General features: G+C 43.0%; 1 protein-coding gene across 2 annotated transcripts in view; it reads left to right on the forward strand.

The window, feature by feature from the left end:
- The window catches only part of TNIK (TRAF2 and NCK interacting kinase), a 533,511-nt gene that overhangs the window by 329,007 nt on the left and 185,470 nt on the right, over positions 1-19,034 (forward strand). For both annotated transcript variants that reach the window (XM_006890356.1, XM_006890357.1), the window contains exon 4: positions 11,249-11,374. In XM_006890356.1, the coding sequence (XP_006890418.1) occupies positions 11,249-11,374 (126 nt within the window). The remainder of the gene's footprint in view (positions 1-11,248; positions 11,375-19,034) is intronic.

Raw genomic sequence — 19,034 nt, forward strand, 5'->3', positions numbered from 1 at the left:
GGGGGGGTCCAGCTGCTGGAGAGGCACAGCCTTCTTTCTGATCAGTGGTCTACGTCTGGTCCTGTGATCTGGGAGCTGTAAAAAGAAAGCTCACAGCTGCAGAATCCCGCCTTGACAAGACAGCTTATTTTCGTTTACTTTTCAATGTGTTGGTGTTGTTGGATACTATAAAGTCTGAACTAACTCATCACTGACCCTCTGGCGGGTTTTCAGAGGCAGTTAATTGCATGAGAGGAGATTACCCATCTTTTACCTGCAGAGCATCTGGTGGCCTCGAACTGTGTACCTTCAGGATTGCAGTACAGCTTCTTGGCCCTAGACAACCGGAGTGCTGTAATTTTCCAATATATTTAAACATTTCATAAACAATTTGTGAAAATAAAACTCAAAGTTATATACCAACCTTGAATGCAGTAACTCCAGGAAATAATAACGTGCTCATTTGCGTACAGCATATCATTCAACGGTCATGTCCTTCTGAAATTACTAAAATGTCAAAGTACCCTTAAAATGTGAAAGAGCAAGGCTATCAGTTTAAACTCTAAGGTGCAGGGTAGGGCAAGTGGATCATAGGGTTGTGGTTGTACCTGACAGCAGCAAGAACTGATATTACAAGGCCAGTTCTTTGAAATAAGTTACCATTTCATTTCTCATCATTTGTCTTAAGAAAAGGGAGCTCTGCTGATCTAGGGGCTAAGAAGTTACACTGTGAACCCAAAAGCATGAATCCATCAGTTCTGAGGGAGGAAGACTCACCGTGTCCTCCTGTGAGAGTTACAGCTTCAGAAAACCTGCTGCAAAGTCAGCTTTGAGTCGGTTCTGACCCAATGACAAGAAGAGGGAGAAAGGTCTTAAGAAATACAGATTTTTCTGAAATCTTAGGAGCCTAAAAATAAAATAAGGGCAATATCTTAAAATGAAGCTCATCTGTACATTTATATTTTATACATTTTCATTTGTTTGCACTAAAACAACCTCTTTGTTACCATTGCTTAGGTTTGTAAGTAAGTAGACATTGCATCATTTAAAAGAAACATAGTGTTGTTGTTGAGTACTGAGTTGGAACCAATCCGTAGTTAACCTTCTAGCGGGTTTTCACAGGCAGTAAATCACAAGGAAGGAGATTGCCCATCTTTCTTGAAGTCAACAGCTGGGGGATTCAAACCATGGGCCTTCAGATTGCAGTGCAGCTTCTTATCATGAGGCTACCAGAGTTCCTCAGAAGAAGCATACTTGTAAATAAATAAATATCTATATCTGTATATTTTATATTAATTATATCTTGGCAGCATGATACACTTTCTGTTGGAAGAAGGATTTCACCCCTATGGTTTTTCTTTATTTTTGTAACTTAACATGACAGCTGTGGTTTCTTCAAATTCGAATATTCTCTGACACTTTAGGAGCGCTGCTGATGTAATCTGTAGGAAGTTGCTCTGCTGACCCGAAGGTGGTACCTCTCTGAGGGTTCAGATCTTCCAGCAGCTTCTGAAGCGAAAGCTCAGCAGTCTCCTCCTTGTGGTTTCCAGCCCCTAAAACCTGCTGGAAGGTTAAGCAATGAGATGAAAGAGAGAGAGAGAGAGGACTTTAACAATAACTTGTCTGCCAAATATTGTGTCAAACCATTATTGTAGAATGAGTATTAGGATCCAAGGGGGTGGGTTGGAAGCAGAGGGATGAGGATGTGCGGGGGTTGAGGGGGTGCATGGGGTTGTACAGTTTCATGGGGGGGGTTGAGGGAAATTGGAAGAATCTATTCAGGAAACAACGTATTCAAATTTTGTAAATAAAATAGTAGAAAATAATAATTTGTCATATTCAGTCCATTGTGGAGGTGAAAATAATGGGTGGATTTTTGTGGTTTGTTTAGTGTTTTTTTGTTTGTGTTTTTTTGGCAATATCTATAGGCACTTTATTACAGATCTGGGAGGACAGTGAGTTCAAGTTCTCCTCAAAGACTCCCTCCTCGTCTAGGAGTGGTCATAAGACTTTTATGCCAGAATGAGACACCAACTCACTTAACAATGCATTTTGTTAGTAAAATCAAAGAATTTCTGTATCTAATAAAAAGCCTTTCACACACCATACCTACAAAAAAGTTAACACAGGACTGAGAAAAACAGGCCCTGAAAAGAGAAAGACTAACTCAGGAAAGGGCACTTCCCCTCCTGGCAAACGGGCAGATTAAGCTACAATTTACATGTTGTTGTTGTTGTTATGTGCTAGTTGAGTTGCTTGTGACTCATAGTGACCCTATGTACAACAGCCATAAACTCTGCTCTGTCCTGTGCCAATCGCACCATCTCCCATACACCCATCCCAATTGCCCCAGTCACTCAATAAATCCACCTCATAGAGGGTCTTCCCCTCCTGTCCTGTCCCTCCACCCTCCCAAGCATGATGTTCCTCTCCAAGGACTGGTCCCTCTTTACAACATGTCCAAAGTTTGTCAGATGAAGCCTCAGAATCCTTGTGTCCAAGGAGCCACCCGGTTTGACCCTTTCCAGGACGAATCTGTTTGTTTTCCTAGCAGTCCATGCTATTCTCAATACTCTTCTTCAGCACCACAGCTCAAAGGCATCTGTTCTCCTTCTATCCTCCCTAGTCATTGTCCAAGTCTCTGATGCATACAAGTGATTGCAAAGACCATGGACTATTTACATATAGCTGGTAAAACCGTTTCAGAGAGGTATTACTGCAGTCACTGTGTCAGTCCATCTGGTTGAGGGTTTTCCTCTCTTTCATTGACCCTCCACGTTCCCAAGCTTGATGTTGTTCTCCAAGGAATAGCCCAAAGAATGTGAAAGGAAGATTCGCCATCCTTGCCTCCAGGAAGCGTTGTCTGGTGGCACATTTCCCCAGACATATTTGTTGTTTTTTGGACAGTCCGTAGGATATTCACTCCTCTTCTTCAACACCAATGCTCAAAGGCATCAGTTCTTCTTCTGTCATCCTTATTCATTGTCCAGCTCTCAGATGCATAGCAAGTGACTGAAAAGACCATGCACAACTTCAAGCTAACATTGCTCCTTAGTGTTTTGGAGAAGTCACTGACGGTGGATTTGTCCAGTGCCATGTACCTCTGATCTCCTGACTGCTGGTCCCAACGGTTTTGATCATGGATCCAGCTAAGATGAAATCATTGACAGTGTCAATCTTTTCTCCAGTTCATCATTATGTTGCTCATTGGTTCAATGGTGAGGATTTTTTTTTAAATATTTATTTGTTCATTTCTCCTTTTCTTGTTGGGTGCCGTCAAATCAGATCTGACTGGCACTGGAGGAGATTGTCCCTCCTTCTCCAGCAGAGCATCTGGTGGATTCGAACCGTGCACCTTCGGGATTGCAGTGCAGCATCTTTGTCTCTAGGCCACCAGAGCTCCCTAGTGATGAGGGTCTTCTCAATGTTGAGGTGAAGTCCATACTGAAGACTAGAATCTTTGGGTTTTTGTAATAAGTGTTTCAGGTCCTTCTCATTTCATCACCTTGGGATGTTCCTATGTCAGAATTGATTTGATGGCAAGTAATTTGTTTTCCCAGAGAATTCATTTCCTCAAGTGAAAATCAAAACCAGACAACACATTGTCATTGACTCAGAATCAACTCATAGCTGTCACTCCAGTGGGTTTTCAGAGGCTTCCTCTGAGCAGTTGATGGATTCGAACCACTAGCCTTTGGATTGGCAGTGTAACGTCCTACCCACTTAGGTGACTAGAGCTTCATAGAGAATTGTCTTGGATACTAAGTATAGTGATGTAACAATGCACTTGGTGCACTCTCTTTCTGTATAGTGGTCATTTCCTAATGGTAACTCTGGCTGTATTTTAGGCCCAAGGTCATGCGCATGATGTCATCATTAGAGATGGTTAATGGCTGAGAAGCATCTCTTGGAATTGCCCATTTATTTGCATTTTCAAATATCTGCCTCTTTATGTTTTATTGTCCTAGGGGAGCTCAGCACTGGTTTCTTACTTTGGAGGAAAAGATCTCCTATAAGCACTTAGAGAGGGCAAACCCCAATGTACAAATAATCTTTAGTTCTCTGAGTGCATCTTGACTACTGGGCCATTGGTCAAAGCTAGTCACATGACCAAATCCAGTTTCCAGGAGAGGAGAAATTCCTATTTCAAAGAGGAAGGAGTCTGCTAAATATGGTGGCCCATTTTTCCTCAGCCTCCCACAAATATGAAGCAATAAATAAAGTCCAGTAATTGTGAAGAAAGTAACTCATCTTCTGTATGTTGCTCCTAGTGCTGTGTTTAAGCACTTAATCATTTCTAAGTCCTGAGAGTTGGCTTCGATTGGCATCTTTATTCCCTTTATGGGTAAAAATAACTGACATTCAAAGAGTTTAAGTGATGTGCCTAAGGGCACATAATAAATCAGCTTTGACTAGATGTGAAGTCTTCTGATTGAACTAATGATTCTCTCTAAGTACCAGACTCTACTTATTAAAATGACTCTCTTTCTAAATGTTTGACAGTGTGGAACCACGACTTTTTCATTCTCCCCCTCCACCCCCAGTATGATTCTGTAGTCATTAGCTTGCCAGTGAGCTTGATCTCTGTGCTGTTCAGTCCTTCAGACAAGGGAATTACTCACTTACAGAACGGCAGACACTGCCTCCTAACTTTTGCGTCTGATTCCCATCACAGGTGTTGTTCACTTTGTCTTTTTGAGAGCATCGTAACTCATCTCCCTTAATGAGTCATATTGGGAGAGGGTAGCCAGTCTAGGGCATGGTTAAATGAGTTCTTGTAGCACTGAAAATGCCTTTGTTTCAATTTCACTGAGTAAGTGCTGACATCATTGCCATATACCAGACATTGACATAAACAGCCGTAGAGGTCTGATAAATTGTATGCTCACTCACAAAGCTACAGCTGGTCAAGGTCAAGGTTCTACGTTAAAGTATCATACTGATGACTCAGGGTGGCTCCATCATTGTATCGAGGGATAGTACCATTTAAACCCCAAATTCAGATGACTTAAATGCCTATCATTTTTATAATGTATTTTTCCATTGAGAAGAGTAATGTCTGCTATTTTTACTATATTTTATGAATCCCACATACATCGTTGAATTATTTAAAAAAATCACATGTATGATAACACTGTTGAATATCTGTGTATAATTTTAGAGGCTACATCCCAGGCTACAAAACCTCAGCTTTCTCTTCCAGCTCCTGCACCCAGATTCAGCAAGCACCCCACTTGCTCACCCTAACCCTTCTGTTCCTAAACTCAGTACATTCAGATCCCTCATCACTAAGTTGCCTCAGTTTCCCTTCACAGAATGATAAAAGAAGTGCTGACTTTATTTTACCTTCCATGACTCTTTTTGGACTTCCTTATATCCTAAGTCACATGGTTCTTTAACTGTTTCGTAAGTTTTATTTTCATAATGATATGTTGTTATGTGCTGTCGAGTCGCCTGCGACTCATAGCAACCCTATGTACAATAGCCCTGCACCCTGCTTTATCCTCTGTCAATCTTTTTGTCTCTGACACACCTACCCCCATTACCCCAAGTCACTGAATCAGTTCATCTCATCGAGGGTCTTCTTCTCCTGTGCTGTCCCTCCACCCTACCAAACATGATGTCCTTCTCCAAGGACTGGTCCCTCCTTGCAATGTGCCCAAAGTATGTCAGACGAAACTTCAGAATCCTTGCCTCCAAGAAGCAGCCCGGCTTCACCCTCTCCAGGACAAACCTGTTTGTTCTCCTAGCAGTCCATGGTATATTCAGTACTCTTCTCCAGCATCACAGCTCAAAGGCATCAATTCTCCTTCTGTCATCTGTAGTCACTGTCCAGTTCTCTGATGCACAGCAAGTAATGACATAGTAGCCTTGTTTTAAGCTCTGATTTTCATCTATCATCCTGTTGCTACCAGGCAGGCAGGAAGGACCATGGACACGGTGAGACTGAACAGGAGACTGCTGGGCTGAGCTTAGAGATTGACAGTGTCTTTTTATCACCTCAGGTGTCTGCTTCTCCCTTCCAGGTAGCTGTCACTGTCTTCTGCTCCCAGAAGACCTTTGCTTCCTTTTCATCCCTCTAGTTCAGCTTCCCCAGAGAACCTTCACTCATATTCTTACTTCATCTGGATTAATTTGGCCCCATATGGTGCATTTCAAATAGCGGTATATATCACAGTAAGTCCTCTAAGGTGCCCTGCAGGAAGCCCACGACAAACATGAGTGTGGTGCTTGTAGGCTTGTGAAGGTCAGTCTCCTTTCGCCGCTAGGATGGTATAGACAGAGTCTCATAGCTTCCAGGAAGGTAAGCTGCATGCTGTTCCACATTGCTGTCCCCATCACAGCCACTCCTCACCCACTCCACCCCCTTTAGCTCAGGACTCCAGGGCTGGCTTCTATTTTGAGAGAGTTCCTTGGTATTTGACTTAATTGAGCCACGTGATAAAGTAACTCTGGTTCCCCGAGCTTTGCATGTCCCCATTGTTTTCCATGAAGAAATATTTCTGTGTGATCAGCGGATGTCAGCATTTCCCAGCTCTCCTTGTCCTATTTTTAACATCTTCCACAAGCCTCACCGTGCTGCTCTAAAGTGGTGGGATTCTTTACGGGGATCCTTTAAGTCCTTTTTATTCAGGGCGCTTTCCTTGGTGCTGAAGAGGCAAGACAGAACAGAGGCTGACAGGTCTCCTGTGTTTTCAGTCATTGTAGACTGTCAGGGATAAAGAGACTTTAATCAAATCATCAGATCAAGGTGGATTTCCGTTTTTGGAGGTGTGACCCACAGGATGGTCTGGCACCAGGTCAGGCTGAAGAGGGAGGCTTCTCCGGAGCAGGGGCTCTGGAACTGGTATCTTAAGGTATCTTAAGGAAAAAAGGTATCTTAAGGTATCTTAAGGAAAAAAACCTAAATGAGCCATCGTGACACAGTGTGACACCAGCTTCTTATCATACCAAGACATCCTTCGAGAATGAGATAAGGGAAGATGGAGGCTGTGGCAGGAGGTAGTGGGGGCTTGGCATTGCCTGAGGGGCTTAGAGAACCTGGGCAGAACCAGTTAAGCCCGGAAAGCAAGATCTTGTGATGAGAAGAGAACAAAAACGAGAGACTTCAGAAGGGTCAGGACTGTTGAATGTACGGACGTAGGAAGGAGGCTGTGGAGATGGAGACGGTGAGGCCGCCAGGGACATGGTGACTGGTCATTCAGTCCAGGCATTGGAACTTTCAAGGTCAGATCTGACCATTACTGTTGCTTTGTCTAAAGCAAGATCCTGAAATAGAAACTTTTCCACCTCCTTAAAAAATAAGGTACTCTTGGAGGGTATTGGGCTGGTTGGTGGTTGTGTTTTTTTTTTCATTGCAGCAGAAACAGATATATACATATATTCATTGTTGATGTTATTGTTAGTGCCATATAGAGACCCTATGAGTGAAAGACCTGAGCACTGTTCATAGGGTTTCTAGAGGCAAGCCATTTCGGAAGTTGGATGCCACTCCTGCTTTCAAGCTTGTTTTAATCGGGGAGCTCCACCAAACACTGTCCACCCTGGGTGACCATTCTCACATTTGGCACATCAGTGTCACAGTGTTCAGCATCACAGCAACCACGAGTTACCTCTGTACAGCAATGCCTAGACCAGCACTATACGACTTAGAAGAATGTTTGGGGGGGAAAAATCCGCTCTAAACCAGGCCTGAGGGCCGCAGATTCAAATCACCCACCTTGAGCTTGGTAGCTTCACTTTCTGTCCAGTAGGCCAACAGAGCTCTGTGTTTTCGTTGTTATTGTTGTTAAGTGTCATCGAGTCGTAGATGACTCATAGCGACCCTATGAACAAATTAAGATAAAAAGTACGGAATAGGTAGAGTGCAGAATATTTTTAGACCAGTGGAATTCGTCTTCCTGATACTGTGACGGTGCCCCTTGACGTGAAGCATTTATCAAAACCCACAGGACTGTACAACACAGAGCAATCCTAGTATAATGTCAGCTGTACACTTGACTTAATGATAGTGCATTGGTGCCAGTTTATCACTGTAACAAATGCCCCATGAGGACACAAGCAGTTGATCCAGGAATAATGCGCAGGGAAGAACGGATAGAGGAGGACTTGATACTTTCTGCATTTTTTTTAAACCCCTCACCGCCCTATTGGAAGCAGGAGTGGCATCCACTTCATAAACAACAAACTTGCAGAAACCCTATGAACTTTGATAAATGTCGATAGTTGTAGAGGGGCTTCAGGCCTTTTGTTCATAGGGTTGCTGTGAGTCGTGCTCGACTCAACGGCAATCAATAACAACAAACTGCTCTAAGAAATATATACCAAGTTAATAAATAAAATTATTTAACACATAGGAAAATAAACACTCTCCAGTAGGCTTTTAGAATATCCCAGGTTGGTAACTTTCAAATTGAAACCCAGATTCAGTGCATCCTGAATAGTTAAGACAAATAAACAGAACCTTTCTCTGTAAAAGAGTTGTCCAGAACCATTCCATCTCCCCTGTCCTTTTGATGTTTATCTTCCCAAATGCTAGGTGGGTACGCCTGCTTTTTGAGCTTCCTCAGAACTTACCCTGTTCTCTTTCAGTTCGGACTTTTACTTTCTTCGGTCTAGGTGATTCCATAAAAGTGGCCTTAGGAAGGTGCTGGATAGTAAAAAAGGTTTGCACTTGGCTGCTAGCCACAAAGTCTGTCCTTGGAACTCACACAGCAGCGTTGAGGGAGAAGCTTGCTTGTGAAGAGATTCAGTTCAACTCACAGAGTTGCAGTTGACGCTCGAGTGAGTTTCCAAGTCTGTAAATTACATGGGAGGAAACTGTCCATCTTTCTCCTGACGAGCCAGTGGTGGAGACAGACTGCCAGGGAGACAACACCTTAGTTAGCAATGTAGAACGAAGGACTGGATGCCACCTGGGTTCCTGTAATCGCTGCAGAGAACATACCACCTAGAAATTCCTATCTGGTCGTTTCACAACAGAATAACAGGCACCAAAGAAAATGAGCCTAACAACTGATCATCACTTTTCTGAATCTTTCCAACACCATGAATGGTCAGTGACGGCTACTTGAGCAACATTGTTTTCCAAGGAGCCCTGGTGACACAATCTTTACCTTCTCAGCTGCAGCATAAAGATTAGGGGTTGGAGCCAGTGAGCTGCTCCACAGATCGAAGATGTCACGGTCTGTTTCTGTAAAAATTCTAGCTTCAGCAACACTGACAAACATTAAACAGTGGCAAAGCACTGCATTCCCTGCGTGACTATAGAGGACGTTAGGCTGAGTGAAATAAATCAGTCACACAAGGATAAATATCGTGTAGGACTAGAGAAGAGTAGTGACTGTCCCAGGGGCTTCCAAAAGAGCAGTTATGTCTTGAAAAAGGGGCAGCCAGAATGTGCCTTGGAGGCGAAGATGTTGATGTTTTGTCTTTCATACTTTGAACATGTAGTGAGGCGAGACTGTTGCTTGGAGAGGGACATCGTGCTTGGAAAGGTGGCGGGTCAGAGAAGGAGAAGACCCCCCAAGGAGATGGTTTGACATGGTGACTTCAGCAACGGGCTCAAATGCCTTAGAGATGATGATGAGGTCACAGGACCGGGCACGTTAGCTGTTCAGAGGGTCACTAAGAGTCATGCTCGACTCTACAGCACCTAACAACAACAACACAACTACTATAAAAAGTTGAAGAAAGTTTATACACAGAATCATCCTGTTTTCCTACATTTTTATATTTTTTTCCCCATATATGTTGTTGTTAAGTGCCATCGAGTTGTAGACAACTCACAGCGACCCTATGAACGAAAGACCTGAGCACTTGTATAACTTTCATCCTTTTTCCAAGTTCATAGGGTTTCTGGAGACAAGCTATTTCAGAAGTGGATGCCACTCCTGCTTCCAAGCTTGTTTTAATCTGGGAGCTCCACCAAACATTGTCCTCCATGGTAACTATTCTCACATTTGACACATCATTGTCACAGTGTTCAGCTTCACAGCCACCACAAGTTACCTCTGTATACTGGTTTATTTACAAAGTTCATATACAGTATTTTTCGCTCCAGATCTTTGCCATTAGCTTCACCCATCCCTCCACTCACCCATCAAATTGTGCAACCCTATGATTAATGCCCCCACTGCCCATATTCAGCCCCCTGCTCCCACCTTCCTCCTGTCTAAGATCCTAATACTCGTTCCACAGTAGTGGTCTTACACAATATTTGCCCTTCTGGGACTGAGTTAATTCTCTCACCATAATGTTCTCCAGTTCCTGTCAAGTTAGGCGATACTTTACAAAATCATTGCTCCTGTGTGCCGCATAGTATTCCACTGTGTGAATGTACCATGATGTTTCAATCTATTTGCACAGAATAATTCTTGACTATTTACCAGGGATGGAAAAGAAGATAGGGAGGAATAAAAAGTAGTAAATGCTTAACAGACACACATTAAGGTAGTGAAGGAACGGCAGTATTCAGTAAGAGGACGGTCAACACAGTATTAGCAAAGAAAGGGAAGGCAGTGAGGTGTAAAAGAATGAAAGGAAATCAGAATTATACGGAGGACGGAAGTAGCACGTGTGATTCCACAGCAGGCCTCGAAATCAATGTTATGGGACAAAATGTACAGGAATGATTAAACAAAAAATTAATTTACTTTGCAAATTTCACTCAGCTAAAAAGGAAACAAAGAATGTAGCCTTGGGAAGTTTATGAAGAAGTTCTAACCTCTCCATTAGGGTTACTGCAAGTGAGAATTGTTTCAGAAGCAGTGGGTTTAGATTTTCTGTGGGTCTCATCCTCAGAGGGCTGGGATAAGTGCTATCTATCTCTAAGCCTGCCCGCTGGTCTCATCCAGGTGAAGGAATGCTGTTGTTTCTGGCATCTTGCATGCTGTGAGTTTCTGTGCAAACAGAAGACCCCTTGGGCTTGGCAGTATGCTGTCCTGTGAACTTTGTTATTTGGTGGTTCTGTGCCATGGAGTCAGAACCAGCCCATGGCTGACCATCCCACAGGTTTTCAGAGGAGATGAATCACACAAGAGGAGATAGCCCATCTTTCTCCCCCAGAGCGGCTCGGGGATTCACTTGCATCCCTTTGGGTTGGCAGCACAACTCATTACTACGGAGCTGCCAGAGTGTAGGGCCTGTTCATCACCAATGAAGAAAAAGCAGAAGAAAGAACTTACCACTTAGTTGATGGATATGGTGACAAAAAGCCCAAATCGTACTAAAGATATTTATTGACAAAATGTTTGTTGCTCTCATACAGGATGAAGAGGAAGAAATTAAACAAGAGATTAACATGTTGAAGAAATATTCTCATCACCGAAATATTGCTACATACTATGGTGCTTTTATCAAGAAGAACCCGCCGGGCATGGATGACCAGCTGTGGGTATGTAGCCACGTCTGTATTTGCTTTGCTTACGTGAAGACTGTGCGGTCCGCAGTGGCCCTTTCCTCTGCCTTCAGTGTGAGTCTGACAAATCCCTGCACCTTTGAATGCTTTGCTGTTATTTGTTGTTGTTGTTGTGTACCATATAGTCAGAACTCACCCATAGCTGACTCTGCAGTGGGTTTTCAGAAACAGTAAATCACAAAGGAGGAAACTGCACATCCTCCTCCTGTGATATGAATAAGTCATTGATTGTGCAAAATTCGATCATTCTCTCTCCAGCTTCATTTCTGTTACAGAGTCCATGTTTTCCAACTACTGATTCTTCTCTGTTCCCAACTTTTGCGTTCCAGTCACCCATTATTATCAATGCATCTTGATTAATCTGTCCAACTTGCACATGCATATGAAGCAATCAGATATACAATTTTCAGTTATGTGATGTACACCTTAGTCTTTCAAGTGGTTTTACCACTTTAAAGAGATCCTAGGCAGCAGATTTTCCCCATGAAACACATCTTTTGATCAGCTGACTGCTGTATCCTTTGGTGTTTATTATGAATCCAAGTACATGGAATCTTTGATCACTTTTTTCTTTTCTCCATTTATCGCATTGTTTTCTAAGGATCCTATTTGGGAGGATTTTTGTTTTCTTTCTCTTAAAGTTCAATGTATGTTGTCAAGTCCTGGTCCCTTTCAGCAATACTCTTTGTGGGAGTTGCTGTTTTTATCCTCATCTTGTAGATGTGGATGCTAAAATTGACAGAGACCATAGCTACACTTCCCCAAAGTCTAGATAGTGAGAAATGGTTAAGCTAGGATCTAATCCATCTGTGTGATGCTTTCTCGGTCATCTGCAGATGACTGTATTATTTGAGTTCTAATTTGATGAATGGGACACCTAACAGTGTCTAATACCATAGTACTCTCAGTTGCCTTAGAATCCTTTTCATCGCGTGGGGACCCCCGCGTGTGTCAGAGAGGAACTGTGGTCTCTGGAGTGTTTAATGACGGATTTTTCAGAAGTAAGTCATTATGTCTTTCTTGCTGGCTGCCTCCAGGTGGACTCAGACTGCTACTGTAACCTTTAAAGGCTGCCTTCCTGTTTCCTTTTGTTCGTTACATAACATATATTTATATACCAGCCCTGCCTCTGTGACAGCCCACTACACACATCTAATTTGGTTCGATTGACTGCCAGACCAATACCACCACTGTCATCTCCTGTCTCTATAAGACTTTACCAGGATTCTTACTGCCTGGTTTCCATCAATGGGACTTGGGTTCGTTTAGACTCCCCATTTTATCATGTTATCTTTGGATGATCCTTGCATGCCAATTTCCGATCCACTCAGTAAACACCTAGATACTGCTGTACAGTATTCTCCCCTCTAATTTTCTTTTCTTTCTCGTTATTTTTAAACTTATTTTCATTGAGTTCATATATAATTGCTAGATTACAGATCTAAAAATTCCATTTTAGTCACTTACCATTTTGGCGCTTTTCTGTGAAAATATGATCATGTTATGGTGCTCCGGTGACCTAGTGAGTAAGGATTTTCTCTGCCAACCCAAAGGCAGACAGTTCAAATCCACCAGCTGCCCCATGGGAGAAAGATGAATAGTCTCTTTCTGTGTGATTTGCAGCTTCTGAAAAACCCTCTGGAGAGTCAGCTATGAGCTGGTTCTGACTTGAGGGCAATGAGAATTTCCTAACACAGAATTCCCTGAATTGTCAGATGGTTCTGTTAAACTCTGCGGAGAGAGTGGTAACTATTTCATGGTCAATTTCCTAAAGAGCTCTATCTTGGGTAGAAGTTACTCCCTAAATGCCTTTCAATGCCTGCAGTCCAGCCGAGGCAAACATAACAGGGAAGGCAATTGGTAACAAAAAAGGAAATTATAATGTTAGCTCAGAATATTGGCCAGATTGAATGTCATGTGAAATTGATATAACAGTCTTTTTAAATGAATTGCTAGGATTGTTTTTTCTATAAAACCCATTAGGAATATAAAAATAATGAGCTTTTAGGTAAATAAAGGCATTTTGTGTGGTCATATTTCTTTTATACATTTGTATGTGAATTTTAGAAGACTTATAGTTAAGAATTTAGTTGTGACCTCATAAATCTATTGTAGACACAAATGTGAAAATTAAAAATATGAAAGTCAATTATAAAGAATATTGTGTGACTACAGAGGCATGTTGTTATGTGCCGTCGAGTCACCTGCGACTCATAGCGACCCTATGTACAACAGCCCTAAACTCTGCTCTGTCCTGTGCCAATCACACTGTCTCTGACACTCCATCCCGATAACCCCAGTCACTGAATCAATCCACCTCATAGAGGGTCTTCCCCTCCTGTGCTGTCCCTCCACCCTCCCAAGCATGATGTCCTTCTCCAAGGACCGGTCTCTCCTCACAACATGTCCAAAGTTTGTTAGACGGAGCAAATTTTTTTTCCTGGAAATGATTATGTTATCTGTTGTTATGCTCCATCGAGTCTCCTGCAACTAACTCATGTTGTTGTTGTTGTTATTGTTGTTATTGTTGTTGTTATGTGCCATCAAGTTGCCTGAAACTCATAGCAACCCTGTGTACAACAATCCTAAACCCTGCTGTATGCTGTGCCAATCTTACTGTCTCTGACATACCTACCCATCTCATAGAGGGCCTTCCCCTCCCGTGCTGTCCCTCCACCCTCCCAAGCATGACTGGTCCCACCTTGCAAAATGTCCAAAGTATTTCAGACGAAGCTTCAGAATCCTCACCTCCAAGGAGCAGCCTGGTCTCATCCTCTCTAGGACGAACTTGTTTGTTCTCCTAGCATTTCATAGTATATTCAGTACTCTTCTCCAGCACCACAGCTCAAAGGCATCAATTCTCCTTCTATCAACCCTAGTCATTTTCCAGCTTTCTGATGCATAGCTAGTAATTGCAAAGACCATGGCCTGGATCAGGTGCACCTTAGTCTCCAGACTGACATCGTTGCTCCCCAGTACCTTGGAGAGGTCTCTGACAGCAGACTTTCCCATTGCAATTCATCTTTCTAGATCCTGGCTGCTGCTACCAAGAGTGTTGATTGTGGTGATTTCAAACCACCAGAGAGGTCTCACTTTTGATTTAACAGTGTGGCTATCTAAAAAGCCAATTTGAAACCCATTTACAAATGGATAAACATGAAGGATTATAATGTTCTTTTCTAAAAGGTCTTCTTCAGAGACTGTAATTTAATAAAGTGTATTTTCATTTTTATGAAAAGGAAAAGTGAAAAATTAAACACCACACACACCCACACCCAAGTGGAATGGGGATATCTAGGATAAACGCACTATTAATATTTAAGAGATTGGTCTCTAGATAGTAATTTCGATAATTTAATCACATTTTAAACCATTTTTCTTTGTCATTATATTTTTCTTCTTTTTCTCGTAACTGAACCCCTTCTGGTGCCTACCCAGTACCCCTTTTTTCCTTTCCCACTGGGCTGTGTTGACCTTCAGCTCTGTGAGGTCATGAAGTATGTCCTTTGCACCAGCAATAAGAACATGCTAAGCACATGGTGTTGGCAAAGCGTTGTGGTATGAAGAAAAGTACTGTAGCCAGTTCAAGTCTGGTTGTCCCCGGTGCTTTTGCAAGTTCACTTTTGAGAGCTCGGACCCGGCAGGCTGTGACGAGGAGGCACCATCCGGGAGCCTCTGTCCCTGTGTGACTTGTACACCGTTAAAAAGCTAGCCTTTTCACAGTGACGCCTGGGCTCCAGCAAGTGACAGGTGAAGAATCGTGTGTCCTTCAGTTCTGTGTAGACAAAGATTTTTCATTTGCTCAGGGCTATAATTGCTTTTGCAGGCTTGGAATCATGTCTCAGCTTATCACCTGGGATAGAGAATAAAAATTAGTTCACTGCAAACTTTTATTACCATTGTTTGTGTGAGAAAGAACTAGATAAGACCTTTAGTTGTTTTCGGAAGTTGAAGTGTTAGAATGTGGACGTTGATTTTCAATTCTTTTTTTTTTAATTAATATTAATGAAAGTTTACAGAGACTTAGGGTTTCCAATCATTCATTGTTGCACTTTCTCCCTGTCCACCCCCTCCCCCAGTTCACTCTTCTCCTTGAAAAAGTAAAAGAAAAACTCTTTCATTTTTATGCAGTCCCTCCCCCCAAATCCACTCCACTGTGCAGCCTTCATTCTGGACTCCTGTCATGACAACAATACCTAATCATATCTCCCTTTTAAACAGTTCTCTCCCTCATCTGTTTCAATACCATCTACATCATTCCTCCCCTCCCTCTCTGTCTTTCCTCAACCCCGATGTCCAATTCTTGGTTGAGGAAAGAAGCGGTGGGGGGGTGGTATCATGCAGAGCTGGGCGTGCTTTACTCTCACTCATTGCTGAGATATTTACAGTTGTAGGAAAATCTATTTTCATTCATTCTACTGGATCCTCATGAATTAACTTGCCCTCATCAGTTAACTTCCCCAAGGCCCCAGAGCTCGTTAATATCTGATGCCCGGCCAGAGTGCAGGCATCCCAAAGCAAGAGGGCTTCACCCGGCCTGATGGTCTGTGAAAGGCACTGGATGGCTTTTTATTTGAAAGGAAGAGAATCTGCAGTTCATTTTCAGACTGGCACTTGGAGAACGCATCAGGCCTCTCTGTGTCTGCAAGGTGTGTGAGCAGGAGGTGTTACACTCTGAAAAGGAGTCCTTCCGCCAGTTCGCACTCTGGCCAGTTGCTCTTCACCTGCTGGGAACCGAGAGCCTGCTTGTCTATGAGTGTGTTTATTCACTCACATACTCTGTCAGTCACTGGCTCCCCCACAAATATGTCTCAGGCATTGAGATTTGCGAGGCACTTTTCTAGGAGCTCAGGATACAACTTTGAACAAAGGTTGATGAAAGCATTGACAGACTCTACAATCCAGCTCATTGTTGGTATGTACCGTCGAGTTGGAAGTGACTCATTGCTGGCCTTCCAGGGCCTCTTCAGAGGCTGTGAATTGCACGGGAGGAGACTGACCACCTTCCTCCCTCAGAGCAGATGCTTGATGCAAACCGTGTCACTTTAGGTGAACTTAACTCCTAACCAGTATTCTAGCTACAGCCCACAAACAAGGCCACATAGTACGTTATTCACAGATAGAGTCAATCAGATTTGTACACAGTCCATCAGGTGAGATTCATGTGTAAAGCCGCTGTTTGTGTGTTTTTTAGAAGGTGTTTGCAATGAATGAATCAGTGAAAAATGAACTACTGATTCATTCTATTTCCAGCCTCATTTCTTTCACTATTCTTGGAAAGGCAGAGGGTCGGCGAAGGAGAGGAAGACCCTCCACCAGGCGGATTGACGTAGTGACTGCTCCAGTGTCAGGAAGTGTGAGCATAGCGCAGGACAGGACAGGGTTCAGACCTGTCGTTCACAGGACTGTAAGTGACTCGATCACATCTAACAACAACAACGCTGGAAGCTAAACATCTGAATAAAGCCTCACACAGCTGAACTCATTGGCTGTCTTGAGTCAGGACCTCTTACAGCTGATACACCCGCAGGTTAGCTGAGATTGTAAATGGTCCCAGAAGAGATTGCCTGTCTTCTTTTCTTAGAGCAAACGGTAGGTTTGAACAGCCAGAAAGGCACCGCCTTAAGTAAACAGTGGGACTCCCCACCAGACCTCCCACCCCGACTGAGGGAGTGTCTGCAGTGGAGAAGGCAAAACAGGTTACAACTCTAAGTATGCTGGCCAGGATAAGTCCAGTGTGTAGATAACTTGAGGAAATACCTTCGAGGCTGGGTGATTTCCAGGAGTAACCACAAGAACAGTGTGACTAGAAAAAAGTGAATAAAAGAGAAAGCCCAGTGCGATGCCAGAGGCATGACCTGGGGCCAGACCACACAGGCTGGCGTAGGGACGTCAGCTCCGGTGAGGCAAGGCCTTGGGAGGTTTTCCCACAGAAGAGTCATGCAGCCGGAATCATATGAAAGGGATCGCTCTGTGGCTGAACTGAGAAGAGACTGGTTGGAGGGAAGGCAGAAGCCAGATGTCTTCGTTAACTTGGCCGCTGTCGCATATATCTCACAAGTGGATGACTCAGTTTATTTCCTCATCGTGGAGTTGGCTAGAAGTTGGAATTTGGGGTGTTAAGCTCTAGGGGGAAACTTCCACTGTCGTCTCTAGGGGCACGAGGTGTAGGGGCGCTGGGGAAGTCCTGGTGTCCTTCTAAATTCTGCTCTTCAGCACCTTACCGATTGTCATGTGACCTGAGTTGTCTTCTCTGTGCTTAATCTCATCTCAAAAGAGGTTGATTTAAAACACTCTACTGCATGGTTCAAAGTCAGGAAAGCCATCAAGGATGTGTCCTGTTTCCATACCTTTTCATTCTATATGCAGAACAGATCATTCAGGAGACTGGACTCTAAGAGGAGGAATGTGGCATCAGGATTGGAGGAGATCTCTTCAGCAACCTGCTTTATACAGATGGCACAGCCCTGCTTGCTGAAACTGAGGAAGACCTGGAACATTTGCTGCAGAAGGTCAAGAACTGCAGCTTTCAATATGTACTGAAGCTCAACATCAAGAAGACAAAGATTCTCACCACTGGACCAATTGCCACCACCGTGATAGATGGAGAAAAGATTGTGATTGTTAACAGCTTCAAGTTTCTCGCTTCCACAAGCAACACACTTGGAACCAGCAGCCAAGAAATCAAAAGACAAGGCGGATTAGGAAAGTCTGCTGTCAGAGACCTCTGCAGAGTGCTGAAGTGCATAGGTGTCAGTCTAGAGACTTAAGGTGCGCCTGACTCAGCTATGGTCTTCACAATTACTTGAAAGAATTTTTCTTGAACTTTTCAAAGAGAAGAATGAACTGGGGGAGGTGGAAGGGGAGCTAGGGAGAAAAGTGCAACAATGAATGAATGGAAATCCAAAGTCTCTGTGAACTTTCATTAAAATTAGTAATTTAAAAAGTTATTTTAAAAAAAAAGAGAGAATTCTTTCATTGTTATACAATCCTTCCCCCCAAGTCCACTCCACTAAGTGGAGAAAAGATTGAGGTTGTTACAGATTCTTTTTACTTGGGTCCATAGTCAGAGCCCATAAAGGTGCAATCAAGATATCAAATGATATATTAGGCAGTTCTGTTGCGAAAAACCTCTTTAAATTGTCAAAGACCCAAGTTGTCACTTTGAGGATAAGATGTCTGATGCAGTATACATGTCACATGAGCACAATCAAGGGTTCTGGGATTCTCTTTCTTCTCAAGGTTAGCCACAATTTGTTGTGATCCACACAGTCAAATGCCTTTGCATATAGTCAATGAAACACAGACAGACATTCCTCTATTTTACTCTGCTTTCAACCAGGATCCATCTGACACTAATGATGATATTCTTTTTTTTTTAATTATTATTAAATTTTATTCGTTTCAGTGAACATTCACAGGGATTCTGGGCTTTCACTCCTTCATTGCTGCACCATTCTCTCCACCCTCCTCCCCTGTTTGTTCTTCTTCCCCACCATCCGAATGTCTGTTTTAATTGTCCAATTGCCACAGTGCTTGTCAAGGTCAGTTCTGATTAATCTCCTTTGTCGGTGTGTCCTTTGCCATTCCCTATCACTCCTCCCTGAGAGAGACTTCACCCTGATTCATAAGGAAA

This window comes from Elephantulus edwardii, unplaced genomic scaffold, assembly GCF_000299155.1.
Source record: "Elephantulus edwardii isolate Elephantulus edwardi_28Jun2011 unplaced genomic scaffold, EleEdw1.0 scaffold00088, whole genome shotgun sequence".
Classification (NCBI taxonomy): domain Eukaryota; kingdom Metazoa; phylum Chordata; class Mammalia; order Macroscelidea; family Macroscelididae; genus Elephantulus; species Elephantulus edwardii.